General features: G+C 40.5%; 1 protein-coding gene across 7 annotated transcripts in view; it reads right to left on the reverse strand.

Annotated features, from left to right (window-relative positions):
- Sorcs1 (sortilin related VPS10 domain containing receptor 1) overlaps positions 1-24,310 on the reverse strand; it is a 497,667-nt gene that overhangs the window by 155,474 nt on the left and 317,883 nt on the right. For all 7 annotated transcript variants that reach the window (XM_075974357.1, XM_075974356.1, XM_075974359.1 and 4 more), the window contains exons 4-5: positions 23,802-23,960; positions 3,654-3,727 (exon numbers count right to left, since the gene is read on the reverse strand). In XM_075974357.1, the coding sequence (XP_075830472.1) occupies positions 3,654-3,727; positions 23,802-23,960 (233 nt within the window). The remainder of the gene's footprint in view (positions 1-3,653; positions 3,728-23,801; positions 23,961-24,310) is intronic.

The raw sequence follows: 24,310 nt of genomic DNA on the forward strand, positions 1-24,310 counted from the left end.
CTTCTCCTTTTTGCCTCTCTCTCCTTCTCCCCTTTCTTTTAAGACCCAGTCTTACTCTGCAATCAGCTTCCTTAGTGCTGAGATTACAGACATGTATCATCTTACTCAGGTTGCGTAATGCTGAGGATTGAACTCCAGACTTTGTGCGTGCTAAGCAAGCACTACTTACTGGGCTAAATCCTCAGATCCTATGATGTAGGTGGGTCATCTGTCTATGTGTTACTTTCATTGGTTAATAAAGAAACTGCCTTGGCCTTTTAATAGGGCAGAAAATTAGGTGGGTGGAGTAGATAGAACAGAATGCTGGGAAGAAGGCAATGAGGCAGATGCCATGGAGCCAGCAGCCAGGTCAGACATGCTGAATCTTCCCTGTAAACCACCACCTCGTGGTGCTACACACATTAATAGAAATGGGTTAATCAAGATGTGAGAGTTAGCCAGTGAGAGGCTAGAGCTAATGGGCCAAGCAGTGTTTAAATGAATACAATTTGCGTGTTGTTATTTCGGGTGTAAAGCAAGCTGTGCGGGAGCTGGGTGGGACAAAAAGCAGGCCTGCTCATGTCATCACTACAATCCTCTACTGTTGGAGGGTTCCTGGCTGCTTAGTCCCAAAGTAATCAAGCAGAAACTGTATTAATTACATCACTGCTTGACCCACTTGCTCTAGTTTCTTATTGGTTAACTCTTACATATTAATTTAACTCATCTCCATTAATCTGTGCATCACCACAAGGTCTTGGCCTACCAGCAAAGTTCCAGCATCTGTCTCCAGTGGGGCTACATGGTTTCTCCCTAACTCCTCTTTCTTTCTCACAGAATTCAATTTAGTTTTCCCCATCTACCTCTATTCTCTGCACAGGTCCAAGACAATTTCTTTATTAACCAATGGTATTCACAGCATACAGAGGGAAATCCCACATCACTATACCATCTTTGCAAAAAAAAAAAAAATTCTCAAGGGCTGTCTCTTGGTATTGGGTAGCCAATTAGGGGGCTCAACTCAGGGGAAGAGTCATTCTCCCTCACTACAAAATGACACTAAATGGACTCAGCAGGTTGTAGTTGTATATTTACTTATATAAAATTAATAAATGGTAATTAATTTAAAAGGCCATAAATTTAAGTGGGAGTTGGGGGTCATAGGAGGAGTTGGAGGGAAGAGAGGAGTAATGATAGAAATATACTATACATAAATGAAAATATTTAAAAAAAGAAAAGAAGTTTCTCTAACACAGCTCTCTCTAGCTCTCACATACCACAAGGACTTTAGGGAAGTATTTGGAAATATGAAGAGCAAATGTCCTACATGTTTTGGTCCAGTTTTTAGATGGTAGAGACAGGAGAATTATGAGTTCAAGGCCAAACACAGCTACATAAGAATTTTCAAGCCACCCGGGCTTTCATGAGACCTTGTCCAACTAAATAAGCAAAGAAACGTTAGCAAAGAAAAGGAAATAAGTAAACATTTGCTCATCTTTGAAGTAAGTATAGGAGTGAAGGAAACAGAAAGGCAGTGGGCAGCTGAAATGAACAAGCCAGGTATCCCTGCACCACGTCATTCCAGAGTCTCACAAGAGGCAACACATTTTAGACGTGACTTCATGATGGAGGTGGGTCATCTTTTTATCTGTTGTTTCATTGGTTAAGTAATAAAGAAACTGCTTGGCCTTTGATAGGGTAGAATTTAGATAGGCGGAGTAAACAGAACAGAATGCTGGGAGAAAGAAGCGGAGTTGATGAGTCGCATGATTCTCCCACTCCAGACAGATGCAGGTTAAGATCTTTCCTGGTAAGCCAGCTCGTGGGCTACACAAATTATTAGAAATGGGTTAGATCAATATGTAAGAGCTAGCCAATAAGAGGCTGGAACTAATGGGCCAGGCAGTGTTTAAAAGAATACAGTTTCCATGTAATTATTTTGGATAAAGCGAGCCGTGCGGGCGGCCGGGTGCCAGGAATGTAGCCCGCCGCTCCTATTACAACAACTTCAAGATAATAAAGAGAGATAGTTCTCCAACTCCTGTTGCAGAGCTCATTGACTCCTAAACAACACTTTTCTGGTGGTTCTGGATTGCTAAAAGAAGGAATTCATAAACTATCCTGTGAGTTAGTTGTTTTTACTCTATGTAGAGAGGCAAAAGCCTGCAGGCAGGTAACCTACCTGTTCCACAGGCAGCTTAGGATAAACTAAGGTTTGCTCTTCTACCTCATGGCAGAAGTTTGGATACAGAATCTAACACTCACTAAATAAGATATCAAAATTACAACAGAATGTTCCAAACCTTGTTCTGTTTATAGATTTTGGATTGAGAATACAAAAGCTAAAATTAGCTATTGCCACTTGCTTGGTTTCCCAACTGAGCTACCTATTGCCATGGAGGAAACCACCTCTAGCAGAATTATGAGCATGGTTAAGAAAGCTAAGATTATGATTTTCTTGGCTTCATTTATGTTCTATATTGTCTCCTCCCGTCTCCTCCGACTTTGTTGTTTTTACATATGCATAACACTTTATAACATGCAGTTGGCTATTTAAGCTTAATAGACATTGTTATTTATCTGTATGTGAATTCTTACTATAAACTTATTTGGATCTATTAAAAACATGAGGGTACATGCATAATTTTAGTACACTATTAAAAACATGACATAGGGAAGTATGTATAGCTAACACTCATACAAATGCAAATACCTATATCATATATATCTATATTTATGGACTGAATGTCTATGCTCTTCCCAACATGAAAATTAAAGTCCTAAACTGAAGTCGTGTTAGCATTTGGAGTTGTAACATAACTCAGTTTAGATGAGGTCATGAGGGTGAGGTAACCATGGCTGAATTTGTGTTCTTGTGATGAACAGAAGACAGACCAGGGCCCTTCTTCCTTCTACTACAAGAGGGCACAGCTGTATGCAGGTCATCTTTAGGCCGACACGCAGAAACATCAGCTGTTCATGTCACCAATCTAGACCATTCTGTCATAACAGTCTGAGCTGTAGAACCCTATGCCTGTATGTTTTTAACAATTCACAGAACGTAGCTGGAAAACTAAGTGAGAAAACAGGGCTGCTGGTCATTTCTCATAAGATAAAAATAATGAATATAAGACTTTAAATGAGAAAGGTGGACAAGATCTGCTATTACATCAATTAAGATCTATTTATTTATACTGTAGACCTTTATTTGAATATGTGATGTATGTGTACAAGAAACTTTAATCAATAACAATCACAGGGTCTTTTAAAAAATATCTCAAAGGGTCATCTAAACGAGTAGTTTTCAATCTGTGGGCCACAATTCCTTTGGCAAACTTTTATCTTCAAAAATATTTACGTTTACTCTTCATAACAGTAGCAAACTTGCAGTTGTGACATAGCAACAAAAATAATTTATTGATTGGAGCTCACCAAAACATGACAGACTGTATTAACAGTCACAGTATTAGGAAGGTTGAAACCCACTAAATATCAAAACAATACTTAGAAAGTACCAGCAGTTCACCAATATTAATGACCCATCAAGGGTTTATAAAAAAAAATCGTGACACAATGTTTAACAGTGTCTGAAGATGCTATTTTTCCCAGGGTCTCATCCTCTGCTCAGAGAGGTGACGATACCTTAGTAGGCCAGAAAATGGAGTCACACTTACCAGTAGAACCTATTTGGAACCACGGATTCCTGGATAAGCTGCCATCTTCTGCCAAATTCAGCAGAGCTGTACAACTGGAGAGAGAGAAGAAAGAGATCAGCATTGTTGGCCCTGGTTCTTCTCCTTGGATTCATCAGTAGCAACACCTGGGATTTCCAGGTGAGGGCATCACCTCTGTTTTCCAAGTCAGTTATGCAGGTCAGATATCAATATCTCACGTAAACACTTGAGGGGAGTGGGACTAAGGGATCACATAATGTGTTGTGAATCATTTACTCAGTAAATAGTGACACAAATTGGGATTCGTACTGTGCTCTGCCTGTTCACAATGCCTGCTGCCCCCCTGACAGCACTGGCAACATGTAATGGATAATATCCAGGGTAACATCAATACTTAGTTTCTGAAGATCCTACTAGGATACCTGATCCTAATGGAAACTGAGGTTCTTGAAACAGCTAAGGATGGAGGAATGCAGAGGGTACTTCTAGAAGTTTGGAGAAACAAGTAGGGTCTAAAGAAATAACAGAAATCAAACTGATAAGAACCACATTACTTACAAAGGGGCAGTGGGGAGTCAATGTTGTAAGCTAGGTAGAGCCAACATAAGAATCAACGTGGTCTATCTCTATGTGTTTGGCTGCAGAATATAAATTCAAGGAGAACATACTCGATCCCAGAGGCAATGAGCTAATACTGGTCTTGGTTTCTTTTTTCCCTTTTATTAAATCTTTTCTCATATAATATATACTGACTAGTTTCCCCTGCCTCTACTCCTCCTAATTCCTCCCTACCACCAGATCTCTCCTCTTTCTGTCTCTCATTAGAAAAGAGCAGACTTCCAAGAGATAGCAACCAAATGAAACAAAATAAAATATAAGAAGATAAGGGAAAACCTATCATAGAGAAGTTAGATTTGGTATCCCAACTTTGGAAGAGTTCAAAGAGCAAGCACAATAGTCATAGACCCATTTCTTCTCACTTTCAGGTGTCCCATAAAATACTAAACAGAAAGCTATAACATATGTAGAGGACCTAGTGCAGATCCACTCAGGCACTGATCTTTCTGCTTCAGACTCTGGGAGCTCATATGTGCCTTGTTCAGTTGAGTCAGGAGGCCTTGTTATCCTGATGTCCTTTATCCCCTGTCTCTTACACTCTTTCTACCTCCTCTTCATTAGGGTTCCCTGAGCTCTAAGGGGAGCAATTTGATGAAAACTTCCCATTTAGATTCCCTCTCGCTGCTGTCTAACTGTCAGTCTCTGCATCTGTTCCCATCTGCTGCAGGAAGAAGCTTCTCTGATGATGACTGGATAAGGCACTGATCTATGAGTATAGCACAATATCATTAGGAGTCATTGTATTGATTCTTTTTGTAGATCAGCAGTACCTGGTTTTACCCCAGGTCTCTAGGCTATGCACTCTCTGGTTCTTCTTACCCTATCAGTGTCAGGTATGAATTCCTTCTTGCGGAGTGGGTCTTAAGTCAAAATAGACATTGATTGGCACTCCCTCAAGTTCTGCTAGTCTTTGAAAGAGCAAATAAAGGAAACTCGGGTTATAAAACCCTAAGCCGCACAGACCAAGCTCTTACTAAAACTCAAGTTTTCTCCGTACATTATCTCATTCACCCCTTGTCACTCCAGCCCTGCAAAGAATAAAGTTATTATGACCATTTTATAGATGGTTACCCAGGTGGTAACATTTCACATGGCCAGACTCTCCACACATTCCATGCCACAAATGTCTTTTATTTCTCTCTCTTATGGCTTGTACTTCATTTCCACTTCTCATTTCCGCTCTGACGATCTCCATGTCACCCCAGGACCCTGTGTACCCAAGTGTCCTCTTATGGAAGATTGAAGAATATTTTTTTCTCTAGGTACCTGCTGTCCAGAGTGGTCAACTACTGATTAGGAAAGCAACATGTGGGACATTTCTTTTCTGGCTTGTGCCTGGTATATGCTACACCTGACCCTCAACATCTTATCTCTGCATTTGCCATCTCCCACACTGAGTGGATGGTGAGTCATTGTACTGATCAGAGGCATTACCTGCCTCCTCTTCTCTTTCCAGTCACACAAACTGTACAACAATAACAAAAGGTCAAATGAATCACCAAGTGACTCACAAAAGCTGTTGATGCACCAAGCATGCCCAAAGAACAACTTACTTCAATTAAGTATTTACTGGCCGTTGGAAGGACCTGCTTATTTGGCCAAAACACATCCTATAATCCAGAAAGGATGAGATGCCCAGCTATTAAAGCAAGTCACTCATTGGCTCCACTGTATAGTATTTGATCCACCAACAAAGGAGACTATGACATTTTGCCTCAGTATTCTTTTGTAACTATACTTTTACCATTCCTTGACAAAGTTGGAATGTTGAGTGTTCCTAATAGGCTCACATGTAAATGGTAGGGACCCTCAGTGACACCAGTGGGAGACAGTGGAATCTTTGTATGGGAGCATTGTAGGGAGACCATTAATCAGTGGCTGCATATCATAAATGTCACTGTGACACCATAGTGTCTTCTTTCTCTTTTGTGATGTCAGTCCATAAAGTTAACAGGGGTGCTCAGTTTCCCATGATATGCTGAATCACAGATGGCTGAAATTTATGAGTCTAAGAATTCTTTCTCTTAATAAACTGATTAACTCTGATATTTTAATATGATTGTGAGCAATGTTTTCAGCCATGCAAGGCAGAAAATAGGGTTCTTGGAAGTGCTTCATGCTACATACACACAGACACAACACATACACACACTCTTCTGTGTATGGTTGTGCAAAAGTTTGTGTGTGTGATTGATGATAGGCATGCATGTGCCACAGTGCTTCCATGAAGGTCAGAGGGCAGCTTTGAGTATCAGTCCTTTCCTTTGACCTTCTTTCAAATGAGGTCCCTTGTTCACACTTTCCATGTCAAGGTACCTGGGCTGAATGCTGTGGTGGATTCTCTTTTCAGCTCTTCAGCTCTCCATTGGAAGGCTAGGATTTTACAGGTCTGTGATACTGAGCCTAACTTTGTGTGCGATCTATATATCTGAACTCAAGTCTTCATGCTTGAATGGCAAATGGTTTTCACATTGAGTCATCACCCGTGCTAGATCCATTTTCAGAATGCCAAAGCAAGATGGAACTACAGCTTCCTTCACAGAAGCAAGGAAGGAAAGGACAACTTACTCTTTCTAGACACTGAACCCAAAGAGCCTGGGAAAGCAGAGCTCAGTTCTTATTCCAATCCTGCCCCAAACATCTTGAATTTTGATACATAGTATAACAGTAGCAAGTCTCCAATCTCTCTCTCTCTCTCTCTCTCTCTCTCTCTCTCTCTCTCTCTCTCTCTCTCTCCTCTCTTCTCTCTCTCTGAGATTAAAGTGGACATAATTCATGTCATGTGGTCTATATGTGAATATACATTAATATCTGTACTTCAGCGTGGAAATGTAGAAGAACCAAGACTGCTTAAAGTAATAATTCTGTACATAAAAGCTGGAATCACACAAGTTCTCCATGATGACATAGACACTCTGAAGGTCCATATGGGACACCAGGCACTGCTGCCACATTCCTAAAGAGAACTCGGCTCTTTGAAAAATTGTTGGGTGCTGCCATCTGTGTTTGCTCTTTGTCTCCACCTTTCAAACTTCACCCACTCAAACTCAGCCTATGGAACAATCAGTTATTTCTCCTTATGTAGGTATGTGTTGGCAAATGGCTGTTTTGTTATCTGTGAGCATTTAAAGATCCCACAAACATCAAGCATACACAGGAATCCAATCGACGAAGTCTGTCTTATGCAGCTCAGCAGCATCCTTCATTGTTCTGTTTTGGGAAGCCACCCATAATATTATAAACTAATTGGCCCATTAGCTCAGGGTTCTTCTAAACTCTTGTAGTTTATATTAACCCATTGTTTTTATCTATGTTAGCCACATGGCTCAGCACCTTTTTCAGTGGGGTAGGTCACATTCTATTTCTTCGGTGGTCTGGGCAGGAGTGTGGAAAGGGCTTCCTGATTCCCAGAATACTCCTGTTCTCATCGCCCAACCTCTACTTTCTGTCTGGTTTACCCACCTATACTTCCTGCCTGGCCAATCAGCATTTATTTAAAACATGATTGACAGAATACAGACAATTCTCCTGCACCACTCCCCCCCCTTTTTTTAAACAAAGGAAAATATCCATAGTCCATTTTTCTAGGAATGTGGGCATAGTATTCCAGGTTACTTCCAGCTGGTTGGGGGCACTGTTAATCTTATGGGGACCTAAAGAAAATTTAGAGTTATGATTAAGTCCTCACTGGAGTAAGGCTTGATCTTCTCAGGCAGCAGTCTTGAATCTGTTCTGGATGTAGAATTCAGACATATGGGTCATCTGGTCCTACCAGAGATTTCTCAGGTGGTCTTCGTTGACAAAACCTGATTTTTCTTAACTCATAATGAATCCACAGTCTCTTATTTCCTGTGGGAACAAAAGCATAATCTCTTCTCCAAAGTAACATATCTTTTGACTGCAATTTTGAAGTTAAGGTATTTTTTAAATACCTATCTTGGATCAATTCAGCAGCATTCATAAGCAAATATCTTTTGGCAGCTGTTGCTCCTTCCTCAGCTTTCAAACAACTTAAAGAGAGCTTAATACCATACAGTATGCAGATTCTCTGTGTATTTTTTATCTTTACATGGCTCTATTTCTTTTATTTTTATTTTTTGGCTTTTTGAGACAGGGTTTCTGTATATCTTTGTCCTGGAACTCACTCTGTAGACTAGCCTGTCCTTGAACTCACAGAAATCTGTTTGTCTCTGCCTTCCAGGCATTGGGATTGAAGGTGTGTGCTACTACACCTTAAAGTCACAGAGGTCAATCTACCTCTGCCTCCCAAGTGTTGGGATTAAAGGTGTGTACCACCATACCCAACTACTCTCTCTTTTTTTTTACCTTAAGAACTTTAACCTTTAGCCTGCATATAATTTTAACATACATAAACCATTAGTTTTTTTTTTATCTTTGAATCTCTTGTTACTGTTTATCTCTCTTTATCTGACCACCTGAGTCTTTAATTTACCAAACAATATGGATAGGATTAAAGTCGTGGCTTTGAAGGCTGGATTCAGCCCATTTCTTAGATTTATGAGATACAATATATCAGTATTTAACTGTTTCAGTATTTTTCCTTGACCTTTCAGTAGCTTTATAACAGTGAAAAGTGGAATTCCTACCTAAATAAAATCACATTTAAATATCTGGGAATGTTCTCCAACTTCTTAAAAAGACAAAAATCTTTTCAAAGGTCACCTATCCCACATTTCTGCTTTCACAGGTACCTAGAACTCAGATAGTCAAGGTATAAGTACTGATGTTTTATAGTGATATCCCCTTATCATGAATATTCATAATAAAAAGCTCAGGTTTCAGTGCTTGAACAATGGTAATTCATATAAGGGAATATGTTTTGGTTCCATAGATATACAGCTCAAGGTCAGTATCCTCAAAGAAAAATCTCTAACTATCAACACATTTGGAAGTCCTAAGGATTTACATGTGGGTCCTTGCAAGTTTATGCCTAGACAAGGTTGATATATATATTGTGAATATTCTTCAAACATTTTCTCCCTGGGAAGTTAATTGTCCAGCATGGTGTTACAGCAAGAAAGGATAAAAACAACAACTCTCAGCCATTCATGTTAATATATTAATTAAACCTGCTGTGTCTGACAGCAAAGTCCTGAGCAAAGAGAAGAGCCCTGACTCAGGCTCCACTGAAGTGCAATGACTTTTCCTGAAGAAGAAGAAGGCAGTGCACCTTAATAAAATTCATAGTGTTGGCAGCACCTAAATAAGATTTATTTCCCTCCCAGCCTGTCTCCAGCTCCAAGGTTTCTTTGAGTGTCAGAACACAGAACTGAGAAGTGTCATTACTATTTGTCACATGCAAGAAAACAGCAGCTGCTTTCTCCAACAATGCCAAGCTTCTAGGAAAGAGAAGGAGGGGAAGAAAAAGGAAGAACATTTGAGTTACTTTTAGGAGCTACTCACCTTCTGCCCTGCGCTCAGAAATATTGTTTATGTAGTCTTTGATTTTATTCTACTAACATTGTTTGAAATAAAATCTGGGGAAAATAGAAAGAGCAGAAATGCCTAATCAGCAGAAGAGAGAGAGTCTGATTAACTAAGAATGCGAGGCAGAAAACCTTTCTTTACTAAAATCACTGTACAGTAGCTGAGATTACTTCCCTGCTTTAGCAAACACAACATAATGATCAAAAGCCCATCATTCCTCCATGTTCAAGGTTTATTGTCACCTGTTCTGGGGCTGTCAACACTTCTCTTTCCTGCTACAACTCTCTTCTAGGGTTTACAATGGGCAGAATTCTCACATTGGCTTGTTTTCATGTCTGCTTTTGTCTGTTGTGGAAATGGTGATGATAAAAACGCAAGGCAGCAGGACCAAGGGGTAGTTTTCTTGTGATCTCTAGCCAACTCTCAGGTGTCAATGAAGTCATTGCTTGCAAGCCCCAGGAGCTGTGAGTTGGATGATGGACCAGTGTGATAGAGAAGACTGCGGCAGAAGGACACAAGAGTGTGCCCATGAGAAGGGATGAGCTGCACTGGCTTTGCAATAACTTCCTAAGATACCCAAAAATGTGGCCAGAGAAGAGGATAAGGCAGCCACTTTCTAAAGTCCTTTCTCCTTTTACACATTGGTTCAATCAAAATCGAGGGATTCCTCTCATTTGATAGGAGGGAAATTCAGCTTTCTTGCACAAATGTTTGCAGCTCCCACTGTCCTGGAATGTCTTTCAGTATTCCAAAATCAGATGAGGCTATCTTCCCTTTAAGAGAATAGACAAGTGCACACTCACTTTGCCACTAGGAAAGTGATGGGAAGAGGCCACTTCCGTAGATAGTGGTGCAGAGATAATCACAGGGAAGCCAAGAGTTGTGATAACATGATTTAAGACTTTGGCTGATGGTGTTTAGATGCCTTTCTCCAGAAGCCTCTTAGACAGACTTCCACAGTCAGCCAACAGTTTCCTGGGCTTCTCCCACACAGCTCTTCAAGGGGCTTAAGCTGGTGGCATGCTTCCTGCAGTGGGCTCCTTTCAGGGACTCATGATTACTTACTTCTCTTTTGTGCTGTGCCCTTGATGTTTTGGAGGCAGGGGGCCTATAAATTGCACTTCTTGAGAAGGCTAAAAGCTAGGCCTGCCAGTTCTATTTATTTTGCCTCATCCAAAACCTTCCCTGGGGATGGCCTTGGGACAAAGCACTCATCCACCTCTTGGCTCTTCAATTCTTGCTGTTCCTCAGCAAGAAAGAGATGGTACCTCAAGGGCTTAAAATAAATTCTTGATGCAAGACTGGAGGTGTTGCAAATAACAAGCTCCCTTTTCCTACCATATTTAACAAGAGCGAAAGGAGTCCATCTATAGAAACAGGTTTCAGAGGTAAGTAATGACGCTATGGTTTTCCATGGTGCCAAAAGTTTCTGAACTCCACATAGGAGGAGACTAATGCCCACAGTGCATAAATTCCATCCACAAAGCATCACTGAGACTGGGGAAACATAACCTTATCTGGGTGGTACTGCATATCTCCAGGGACAGAACCTCAACTGCCACCCCAAAACCCTTCACAATCCTACCTAAGCAGATGTTTCCCAAAATAGACTATATTTTCTGGGTCACCACAAACTATGTATTATATATTTGTTCAGAGTGCTAGGGTAGCTTATTTAAGAAGGAAAATTTTTATTTATAAAGTCCTTAAATGTGGAGTCCGGAGGGTGATTAATGTTGCTAAACATTGAGGATATTGGGGGAAGGGAGAGCTTCAGGAGAATGGGTCATGGTAGAAAAATAAAAAGAGCAGCAAAATAAAGAATAATATTTGTGTTCTTTGGTCGCCATCAAGAGGTCTGTTGCTACCATTTGCACAACTTAGAATGAGACGGAACTGATGGAGTCTGACAAGCAGATCCCATCATTTAACAACTTATGGGGAGCTAATGGTGAATGGATCCAAGTACCAGCAAGATAGAGGGCTGGAGCACCGAGGACGAGCAGGCAGGAGGTTTTGATGAAGAGTGACTGGAAATGATGACACATGCTGCAGGCTCCATCAATCTCCCCTGTGGCAGGGTTTATCAAACCTGTCACTGGTTATTCCTGGGCTGTCGCTGACATCTGTCAAAGCCCCCTTCCTTGGAATTGACACTCTGAGGACCAGGGATTAGACATGGGAAAATAGGGTTGCCAAGGAAGGAAAGGTCAATGTGTGGCCATAAGTTATTTTGCTTTGGAGATATTTGCTATGCACTGAGATATAAAAGTAATTTAAACATATATATAGAGAGAAGAGACAGACAGACCAACAAATAGAGACAGAGAAATAGAATTTGTGCAACAAGGTTCTTAAAGACACGTAAGCATTACATAGGATAGAAAAGAACTAACTTAAAAGTTACAAACATATTTCTTCTGTTTCCATGAATCCACTCTAAGCCACTAAGACGGATGGTGCTATCTATTCAAGTATTAATACCAATGAACTGCTTTGAAATTTCCATTTATCTTTCTTCCTGTGGTCAATTTCTTTCAAATCCTCAGGAACAGATAGATCAAACTGTTCTGGGTAGCAGTTGCCAATGATGATATAACCTGCTTAACAAGGTACCCTCATTGAACACAGGCCATCCCTGTTTGCATATGATGGCATTTCAGCTTGAGAATTTGTTTTATAAACAAGGATCAGGGTTGACATTTACTGAACTCCTTGGTTTCTACTCTAATTGCCAGATTTTAGTTTGGATACTTAACTTATTTACATATGCATGAGATTAGGAATCAGCTCTCTCATTGGGAAATTTCAAGCACATGGAAGTCGTGCCAAATCAGCAAGGTATAGCAGACCCAACTTACTGCGCAGAAATAAGCAAGTGTCTTTTACTTAAAGCAGTACCTCCAGCAAATGCACTGGCCTTAGGTAAATACCAATTTTGTTAGTGCTTATACCGAAATCATGGGAAAATTGTTATTCAGTTTGAGCCCCACTGGTCTTCTATCTTTATCTCACCATTTTGACATTAAGAGGCTGCCTATCCTATTATACAAAAGAAGTAGAATTACTGTAGATATCAATAGCTTGATATTTAATGGTTCAATGCCATTTTAATCAATAATATTTCCCAAGCACCTTGCCCTGCTTCATCTGGGTTATAGTCATTCTAGTTGCATGGTTGCTTTTACTGAATGACTGAAGAGGCGCTCTCCAAGAACTGTTCGCACCTCACACAGTGGAAAGAGGTTCCTCTGTGGTAGGTCCTGTCTGGGGCTCATTCCAGTTACAGAGCTGTAGCTCTATTTTCACCTAGGTCTTAACTGTGATAAGCACCAGTAAAGGGCTAGGAATGAAGCAGGCCCCCTACACGTTATTATGTGGATTTCTGGCTATCATAGCTTCAAAACAGGTGATGCAAAATCATGACATTTGTAGGAAAATGGATACAAATAAAAGTGTATATTAGTTGTAAACTAAAGGATAACTATGCTATAATCCACAGACCCAGAGACACTAGGTAACAAGAAGGGTTCATGGGGGGTCCCAGTTCTCCCTGGGAAGGGGAAATAAAAGAAATTTCCTGAGTATATTGAAGATAGGTGGGGATGGGAACATGAGTAATTAGGTTGGGGGAAACAGGGGCAAGCGTACTGAAGGAGACTCCTGGGAAAGGGGGAGGAGCATTTCAGGCTCAGGTAAAAACCTGGCCCAAAGTAATCTCTAAAAATCTACAAGGATGACCCCAGCTAAGACTCCTAGCAATAGTGGATATATAGCCCGAACTAGCCACCTTTTGGGACTGGATTGGTGTCCAGCCCAATTGCCATCAGAGAAACTTGATCCAGAAACTGATGGAAACAGACACAGACCCACAGCCAAACATTAGGCAGAGTTCTGGAAACCTGACAAAAGAGAGGAAGGAAAGATTGTAGAAGTCAGAGGGTTCAAGGGCACAACAAGAAAATTCACTCACAGAATCCACTACCATGGGCCCATAGGGCATCACAGAGACTAAAACAACAACCGGGGAGCCTGCATGGGACTGACCTAGGTATTGTACACGTATGCTGAAGTTGTGTAGCTTGGTCCTCTTTGGGACTCCTAATGGGAGAACAGGGGCTACCTCTGACTCGTTGGGACCCTACCTCTTATACTGGGTTGGCTTGCCCAGGCTTACTGTGTATGAAGGTACTTAGTCTTACTGCAACTTGATATGCCATGTTTTGTTGATACTCATGGGGAAACTGCCCTTTCCTAAACAGAAACAGAGGATTGGATTGGGGGGTAGGAACAGAGTGGGAGGTGTGGACTGGATGGACTGGGAGGAGGAGAAGGAGGGGAAACTGCATCCAGGACTAAATAAACAAACAAACAAACAAACAAATAAATAAATAATTCATTTTAAAACGAAAGAAGAACATCATGATGTTATCTGAAATAAACCATACTCAGATAAACAAATGCTTCAGGGTTTCCTTCCGCAGTAGAACCTAGATTTCAAAATATATGTGTGCATTTATATGAGTATGTGTGTGAGAGAAACAGAAAAGGGAGAGAACAATTTTTTTTAAATGATTTATTTAATTTTAAGCTAATTGTTGTGACGGTGTTAGATTCCTGATCCAAACTGAGTTACTGACAGTTGTGAGCTGCTATGTGGGTGCTGGGAGTGTTTGATCCTGGGTCCTCTGGAAAAGCAGTCAGTGCTCTTAACCATTGAGCCATCTCTCCAGCCCCATGAGAACAAATTTTAAATTTAAATATAGTTTGATCATGTTCTTCTCTTCCCCTAAGTTGTTTCAGATCCTCTTCCCCTGACCTATTCAACTTTAAGTTGTATCTTAAAAAACAAACAAAATTCCAATACAACAACAAAACCAAGAAAACAAAACTAAACCACTCTCCAAAAGAAAAATAAAAACAAAAAACTACCAAACTGTAACCAAATAAAAGCATACACACAAAAAATTGTGGACCAATTATATCTTGGTCAATTGCTCTTGACCATGAGGCCTGTCGTGGAGTGGTTGACATACCAATGTCACTCCATGGGAGGAAACTGATTTTCCCTCTCCCTTGGCTAGGTTTTCATACATTCATGCATTCATTTAAGGAAAAAAGATAAGTTATGATAAGATTTAACAAAAACTATCACAATCAAGTTAGACAAGGCAAACCAACAGAAGAAAAAGAGCCCAAAAGAAGACATAAGAATCAGAGACCCACTGAGTCTCACACTCTGGAATTCCATAAAAACACTGAAAACTGGAAGCCATAATAATATGCAGATGATCTAGTGCGGATCTGTGTGGTCCCTGTGCATGTTGATTCAGTTTCTGTGGTCATATGAGCTTTTTGCATGTCGATGTAGAGGCTTTTGTTTTCTTTTATATTCCCCTTCCCTTCTGGCTCTTATGCTTTTTTCACCCCGTTTTCTATGGGGTTTCCTGAGCTCTTGGGGTGGGGGCGCGTGTTGATGGAGACATTTCTTTTAGGGCTGACTATTCCAAGGTCACTCACTCAAACCAGGAAAGATCACAGGGAAAGCAGGAACTAGGGAGTCGCAAATAATGAAGGCTCTTTCTCGGCTCTGCAGAGAGATGCTCTAAGATGTATTTCAGGTGAAATATCCTTAAGTAGCATCAGACTCTTCTACTAGGGGAAGGTGGCTAGGAGGTCCAAGAGCACCGAACAGAACAAAGGGGGTACCTTACATTTAGTGAAAGTACTAGAAAGATATAAGGCCATGTTAACAACTGGGCCAACCTCCTGGAGTACAATCAAATAAAGGGAAGAAGAATAATATGAACAAAGGGGTCTAGACCATGACGGGGGATACCCACAAAATCAGCTGACCCCAGCTTGTGGGAGCTCACTGATCTAGACTGATAACTGCGGAAGCCGCATAGGACTGAACTAGGCCCCCTGAATGCAGGTGACAATGGTGTGGCTTGGGCAGTGTGTGGAGCCCCTGACAGTGGGACCAGGATCTAACCCTGATGCATAAATTGAGTTAGTGGAGCCCATTCTCTATGGAGAGACACCTTGCTCAGCCTGGGTGTGGAGTGGGATGGGGAGGGGGCAGGGCTTAGTTCTGCCTCAGTGAGAAGGGCCAGGCCTATTTGAATTCCCAGGGGAGTCCTTACCCTCTCTGAAGACCAGATGAAGGGTGGGGTGGGAAGAAGCTGGGTGGGACAGGAGGAGGGGGGGGGAGGAGAGCTGGGATTGGTATGTAAAACAAACAAACAAACAAACAAAAGATACTCATCCTCTTGTCAACACCCCACCTTGAGGCTGCTCTGTGCTGGCTTAGTAACTTAGGGAAGGAACTAAATCGGATATAAAGAGTGGCTGGTCCTTTCCATAAGGGCAACAGAAGACAGGATTGACTGGGTAAAATGGAGAATTAGGCAGAGTGAGGGAGGGAATACTGGAAAGGCAATGGGGCAGGCACGTAACTGAGAACAAAGTATAAGAACACCTTGTTCTGACAATACAGCTATGCAATGCATTATTTTATATATTAAACTTAACATTCATAAAAGCCAAAGTGGTACAATATAAACTTATAAACAAAATAAATTATGTACTACAAAATTGCCTTAAATGCTTTGTCTTTCAGGTACAGAACAGATCAGTCATTTGAATGCAAATATTTTAGCTTGTATAAGCATGTATTAATTGTACAAAATAATCAGTTTCATTTTGACATTTTCATAAATGCATAGACAAGACTACGATCTGATCTGCTTAGGTGTTATTTCCTCTTGTCTCAACTCTCCCATTGCCCCACCTTCCCAAGCGATTCCCTTTTCAACTCTAATGTTTAAAAACCATAAAACAAATTAAAATCTTCTGATTAAATTTTACAAAAATAAAAGAAAATGAAAAAATAAAAGGAAGAAGAAAAAATAAAAAATGACTTGGGGACCAATTCAGGGTTGTTGATAGGGTTTCTTTATCCACCATAACAAGCATCTTAAAATTTTCTGAGTAAGTTGTAAACACATGTACATTTTAAAATATATATTTAAAATGACAAATGAAACCTGATTACTTCTCCCAAATAGCCAGGAGGTCTGGACACTGGCCCTGTCATCCCATAAAGCAAGACAGAGGCTGAAGCTGCATGCTGCATGCTCCCTGCACCTTTGTGAATTCCCATCTGCTCCCCACATGCACACCGCCCAGCCACTGTCCTCTTCAGTTCGCTACTTGTCCAAGTAGGAAGACAGTCCCTGGCTTTGGTGGGTTTTGGATGTATACAGCAAAGGGATAGCCAGGAAGCTGCTTGAACTGAATGAAGGTCAGTGGCAGGAGGCCCTTGTCTGCAATTGCCTGAGGAGGGAGGCCTTGCCAGGCAGGTGAAGAAGGCAGGAGTCTCTACAGAAGCCCTGGCAGCATTCATGTTGACTCTGCAGCACTGTAGTGGGGTATTGTCCCTTTAGCAAATCACTCCTCCAAAAGAAGCCCCACAGAGAGGCTTGCTCCTCCTGGCTGAGGTATGTGCACATTCTTCTGCTTTGCTCCTGTTCCTCTTTCTCTTTTTTTCTTACAGTCACATCTGTTCTTTGTTTTCTCTCGTTTCGAATGTTTCCCAACACATCATGTTTAGTGAGGTGTTTAAGACAGACTGAGAGATGCTGTTGGAGGCTATGTTTTATAGCACAGTTTGTACACTAGTTTATTGCCAAATTAAAATAAAGATGTAATCTGGCAGCCTCAGCCTGCTGCCAAGGCTTCCTTGGGAGGCTTCCTGTATTAAGGAAAGAAAGTCGAGGGAAACAGGCATTAAAATAAGGGAATGTATGCCCATTCTCCTGTCTGTCCTCTTCTCACACACATAAAAAGTGGACAAAATGTCTTTTCTGCTTAAGCTGCAGAAATAAACAAATGGTACAGAAAAGAGCAGCACTCTCAAGTCCCTATAGTAAATGCAATGCGCTTCTTCATGTCGTCCACAGTGATTCAGCACAGTAAGGTATCTAGGGGTTAGGGCTCTGATGACTAAATTTGATGTTGTCTTAGAAACCACGGGATTTCCCAAGGGTATGTCATCTCATAGACCATTGAGAAATTGAGGAATCATGTCCTGTTACAACATGAATTCTTTCTATGAATTCAGACTACTTCCTTCACATTTTCAATTTGCATCTTTTTTCCTTGTCAATCATTTGTGGAATGCATAGAATGGTGCACGTCCATTCAGTAGAACATTATCTAGGCAACCATATTAACTTGATGTGCAACCAGTCTGGGCTAAGGGATGAGATAGTTGGGAAACATTATCTGTGGATACAATTATTTCAGTGTTTCTAGAACCTATTAGCATTAGAAGCAGTGGTCTGGGAAGATCTGGAAAAGGTACTTTGTAGCCTATGCTATTAAAAAGCACCAATCAAAATAAATAAAATAAAGTACTGAGTAGCTTACCGGGTAAAGGTAAATGCTTCTTGCCAAACCATATTACCCAAGTTCAATTTTGGGAAAGAAGAGAGACAAAACCCACAATTTGTCCTCTGACCTCCACATACCTGCCATGGCATGAACATGGATAAAAACACAGCAGTACACAAACACATATACACAGGTACACACACACACACACACGCACATATATAAATAAGTAAATAAATTTAGTACAATTATAACCAAAACATTGATTTTTCACTTTGTCCTATAGACTAACCAAAACAAGAGTACGCTGACATCTTTGCCTTCATTCTGTGTCTCTCTTCTAGTGTGGATAATCTGTTAACTTTGCACACATTCATGTTAATCCCTCAAGGAGTGGTTGTCTAATTATCTTATGTTCCTTCAAGGATGAAGGTGCAGGTAAATCACCACCCTAAAACCTGCAGTCGCTTTGGATTCTGGGAACAGCAGAATGAGGAGGGACAGGCAGCTTCCTCTCTGGCATTTATTATCCATTATGATGAGGTAACAACACAAATCAGAAGTGACATCCTGAGAGCCATAGTGATCTCTTGTGACAACAATAATTAGGGCATTTTGCGACTATCTTGCTGAATCAGAACTGAGTTAGTGATCAAACAGTGCACACTTTGACTATGCTTAAATCTGCATATCTCCTACCTCTTGCTCTAAATCTCCTGTGTCAAACCAAAGTCAATATCAGTAGCCAAATATGAATTTAGGGTGACTGGTCCCCTATGTATTTGGTTCCCTCATGAGGTAGGATTCCCCTCTCTATATTGTGAACACAGGAAATAGAGCAGGAAAATCCTTATAAAATCCCATTCATAATCATAATTTTCTTTTTCTCAATCAGTTTATTTTTGAAAACATCTACTATACAACCACTGAAATACTTGATATCCTTATTGATATCCTTACCATCTAAGAAAAAGAAATATCCTAAGCTATGAAAACAGTATAATCCTCTTAATTCTGAGGAGGACATTTGGGCATAAAAAATGCTCCAAGGTTAAATAGCAGCTATTCGTTTGAAATTTCCATTGAACTGGTGGCCAGTAAATCTCTATCGTGTTCCAGAAAGAAAATAACAATATGGTCAACAGAAGTCTTTGAGGGCGGTCTAATGCTCACATCAAAAGCCTCCACACGGTGTTTGCGCACTCAGTACAATGCACAAAAAGGCATCTCAGACCTCTTGGGCATTCTTCAGACCACAGCTCCAAATCCTCCTCTCAGGGTCTTAAAAGTCTCATTTCTTGAAGGACAGAAAACAATCAATGTCATAGAAATGAGAAAAACAAAATCTCTGTACATTTAGAAGAAAAGTATGCCCCAAAGTACAAAGAAGATAGGAAGTAAGGGAAGAGGGAGGGGCAAGGACGGTGCTCTTAAACAAGCTGTATGGGTGCCAGCCCCTCACCACGGTGTTTTATAGGACTCAGTTCCTTTATGTTTGCTTGAATTTGACATGAAACTGCATCCAGCAGATGGAAAGCTTGCTCTGGGGCTAAGATCTTAGCTGAGAGCTTGGCAACAGCAGCACTAGCAGCTGTCACAGAGAAAAACTGATGAACAATACTTATACACAAGAACAAATGTTCCTTTTCCTAAAATTCACAGATGCTGGCCAACCAATGCCAACAGGAAGATATCCTTGGTACCTAGAGCTGCATCTTATAAATTCTAAATATTCCATGGTTTGTAAGTGATTGCCAGAACTCTGATACCAGCATCACTGACCCCACCTGGTGGGCCACAGGCCCTCTTCACTTAACTCCCAAGAGTACCATTGAGTTTTCAGACGGTGCCAGATCACTTCCCGTCCAGATAATGCCACGCTCCTCACACCTTGATGTAAGTCCTGAGACACTGACATCTTTCCAGTTCTCTACACACATCAGCAGATTGTCTAGTCCCACCACATAACTGATTTATCCTTAATTTTCTCTTGCAAAACCAGAGACAAAAGTAGAAAGACTATTTCTGTTCACATGTTCACTTCAAAATATCACTATCAAAAGTGAGAGGTCCACAAAATTTCATGCAAAGGTTTTTTTTTTTCTATTGTTTCTACAACATCCACACATGAAATCAACTGAAATTTTCTTATGATACCATTTGTTGGATCATCTGATTTTGAATTTCTTACATTCTAGAGAATAAAAATTGATCAGGATTCTTTAAGCTCTGAAAGCAAAGGATTCATCAAGCCTATCCTCATAAACCTTTGGTCTAGACCCTCACATATTCTTAACTCATCCTTACATTTCTATGTTTAACCCTAGAATTCATAGTTCAGAATATATCAGCCCTGACCCAACTTTTCAAAGGCTTTAAACTAGGGAGACAAATAGCCACATTTGCCATTAGACCAAACCACGAACATTAGTATCACCTTCCACAAGTCTAGTGTATTATAGTGAGCTTTGCCAATGTTCTATTTTTGATGGAAATTCCACTCTGTAAATACTACTTTTCCAACTTTATAAAATTATTATTTGTGAGATTCTTCTTCCTCTATTTAAGAAGAAAAAGTGTGCTCCTTATCAACAGGTTTGTCATATTTTTGCTCTACTGGAGTAATTTCTTATGGCCTCTAGAGGTTATAAGCCAAAAAGTCACTAAACCTTTATCATCTGAACTTTGGTTATTAAGTTCATATAATTTTGTAGCCACTATGGTTGTGCATCAGTAGTGACTTTTTAGAGAATGTTAGATTAAGTCATATCTATAAATCTTCTAAGTCTGTATGAATTAAAGCTTGATGTCATTTTCTGTAAGTCAACACTTCAACCAAAGAAAGATGAAGAGTCTAATGCTATTTTCCATCACATGGAAAGTGGACCTACAGAAAACATAACTAGCTATACAAATGTATTTAAGAAAATGCTTTATTTCAAAAGAGCAGCAACATCCCAAGGTCCCAAGGAGGAGCAGAAGGAGGGAGAACATGAGCAAAGAAGTCGGGACCACGAGGGGTGCACCCACCCACTGAGACAGTGGAGATGATCTACTGGGAGCTCACCAAGGCCAGCTGGACTGTTACCAAAAAAAGCATGGGATAAAACTGGACTCTCTGAACATGACGAACAATGAGGGCTGATGAGACGCCAAGGACAATGGCATGCGGTTTTGATCCAACGCAATGTGCTGGCTTGGTGGGAGCCTAGCCAGTTTGGATGTTCACCTTCCTAGATATGGACGGAGGGGGGAGGACCTAGGACTTACCACAGGGCAGGGAACCCTGACTGCTCTTTGGACTGGAGAGGGAGGGGGAGAAAAGTGGGGGGAAGGGGAGAGGGGTGGGAGGAGGGGGAGAAGAATGGGAGGAGGGGGAGGGAAATGGGAGGCTGGGAGGAGTTGGAAATTTGTTTTTTTTTTCTCTTTCTTTTCTTTATTCTCCTTTTATCAATAAAAAAAATACATTAAAAAAAAAGAGCAGCAAATACTGCTCACTATAAGTGGCTGAGTTGGGACCTCTGCCTAGGTGTCCTCATTCCTCCGGGGCTATCTACTTGTTCAGAGTGATTATAGAAAGCATGAAGTACTGGGTCCTCAGGGGCTACATTTCAGGGCATCTCCTCTAGCATAATTGCAAAGGTGTTAATTTTCACTTATCCAAGTGAATCTGCCCTGCACTATGCCTCAGGCATCATGGGGTAAAATTAACTTAACTTAGAGCTGAATAAAATACGATAACAGTAGATTAAATGGCAGACACCCCAGCTCAGTCTTCACATGATAATTACACCATACACATGACGGCTCAACTCCAGGCGCAAAATTGAACGTTGTGTGAAAGTGTATCCAGGCTAATTAAGAAGAAAAAAGACTAATGGTAAACCTTTCTTGTTTTTAGGCTTAATGTGAGTTTTATTTGGTAGTAGGGCAGTATGAATAAAACTCCAATTCTGTGATGCTAGTTTGCTTGCTTCAAAATGCCCATATCACTAGAGACCTTGGGAAATTGCTTACAACCTTTCTTTGCCTTTAGGGAGAACCCCAAATATTGAGACCAGCCCAAACAAAGAAAACACCAGTGTTCCAGTTTTCTTTCTGTCAAGAATATAACTTCAGGAAGAATGAATGTATTTGGCTTACATTTTCGGGTCACAATTCATCTTTGAAGGAAGTCAAGGTAGGATCTATAGGGAGAAATGCCTGCTGGCTTACATTTTGGCTCACTCACTGGCTCATGCTTAGCTAAATATCTTATAGAGATCAGGCTTACCCTTCTCAGAGAAGAGACTGTCAATGGTGGAATTGGCACACCCATATCAGTAAACAATCAAGACACTCTCTTACAGATACAGATACAGGACAATATAATCTTAACAATCCCTCAAGTGAGGTTCCTTCTTTCTAGGTGACTCTAGCTTGTGTTGACAATAAATCTATCCAACACATTTAGTATCTCCTCTAACTAACAGAAACCCAATATTTCTTTAAGAACATGTAATATGTAAGCTATGATGCCTCTCAAAAGAATTTTCAGATGATTTTGTGGAATAATAGATTACATAAAAAGAATGCCAGTATCTCACCTGTTTTCATTTGAATTTTTATGACTCAAGTTTATCTCATGTTTACCTACATGAATAATTACCTTTTCCATTACAATTTTACTTGTCAATTTGGTAGCCTTATACTCTATGCAGCTGTTTAAGTATTTTAAAGACAAAAAAAACCATGTATTGATATAGTACCTACATACAATAGATAATAGATGTAGTACAATATTTATGGGGCATACAAACGCAACTGAATACATGTGTAGTACAACTTCATCTAATGATTTAGAAGAAGTGGACTTCTTCCGTGTTGCTACCAAGTGAAGGAAATCTGTAAGATAAAAGCCTAAAGAGGATACTGACCTCTCAACATCTTTCTCACTTTTTAAAAGTCACCTAATGGTATTCTGAAGCCTTAGTAAAGTAGCTGCTTTTTGAGGTTGTGGGTAAAGCAATAGGTCTTGAACTAAGAAAATGATCATTGATTTAAACTCACAAAACATCCTCAAATTCCATGAAAATTGGTGCCTCCTAAGTCCTTTAGCATTTGTTACAGTGCTGAAGGTCGACAAAGTTGTGCTAAAACTTTTCTTTCTTGATTTTGTGGAACTTTGGCATGTGAGGTTCACCAAGGTGCCCTTAGGTTACTTCCCAAAGAATCTGTGGTATTCTGGACTACCCAAGTCTTATGTTTTTGCCCTAGTTGATAGGGAATAGCAGAGTTTGGCCTATGCCCCTACTGTGATGGACCGATTTTCTAGAGACCCAAAGTGAAGATCACTCACTGAGGAACTGGAATCTTCAGTGCTATGAACTAAAATGCACATTTTCATATTTTAGGTGAATTAGTTCAGATATTTGATGGAAAGGTGGCTAACATGGCATCCAAGCTTTATACTGTTTCTCTACAAGATTTCACTTGATATCTGAACTTTCTTTTGTATATTTTTTCATATATTTGCATAGTTGTGACAAGCAACCTGAGATGTCCTCGTGCACAGAGTTCAGGCTACTGCAGAGAAGAGAAAAGGAAAAAGAAATGATCAGTGAGATGATAGTTCCAGATGGGTAACCAGTGGCCTTTTCCGGGGCAGGTGTGCACCACTGTGTGAAACATGGCAAGTGTGCTCACCTTTTGGTCTTGACTGTATGCCAGGATCCAGTCTTCCTGCTTCGGATGGAAGAGCAAACTCTGGATGTAAAAGTTCAGCCGGTATTTTTGATAGGTTGCCCCTTCATCTGAGCTGATCAATAAACTGCTCTCAATCTCCGGGTCCGTGAGTAACATAATCTGTGGGAAAGCAACAGAAAGCAAAGCTTGCAAATTACAATGCATGACACTGAACTGGGCACCATACCACACTGACACAAGATACACAAGGAAGAAGAGAGGCTCAGCCACAAGGGCCTGCACTCTGCAGTGTTGATTCTCCTACCTCAGACAATGCTTCAACACTGTATTATTTGACAAACACAGAGGAACTAACTGGTCAGAAAAAGGAGATAAAATCAGAAGACTATACTCTCTTCCCCTTTATAGGACTTTTTAGAAGCCGTTTTCTCTTTTTGCAGCTATTTTTTTCTTTTTCTTTTTAAATGAAAATTGTATTTTTCTTACTTACTTATTTACTTATGTGCATA

The sequence above is a fragment of the Microtus pennsylvanicus genome, chromosome 5 (assembly GCF_037038515.1).
Source record: "Microtus pennsylvanicus isolate mMicPen1 chromosome 5, mMicPen1.hap1, whole genome shotgun sequence".
Classification (NCBI taxonomy): Eukaryota; Metazoa; Chordata; class Mammalia; order Rodentia; family Cricetidae; genus Microtus; species Microtus pennsylvanicus.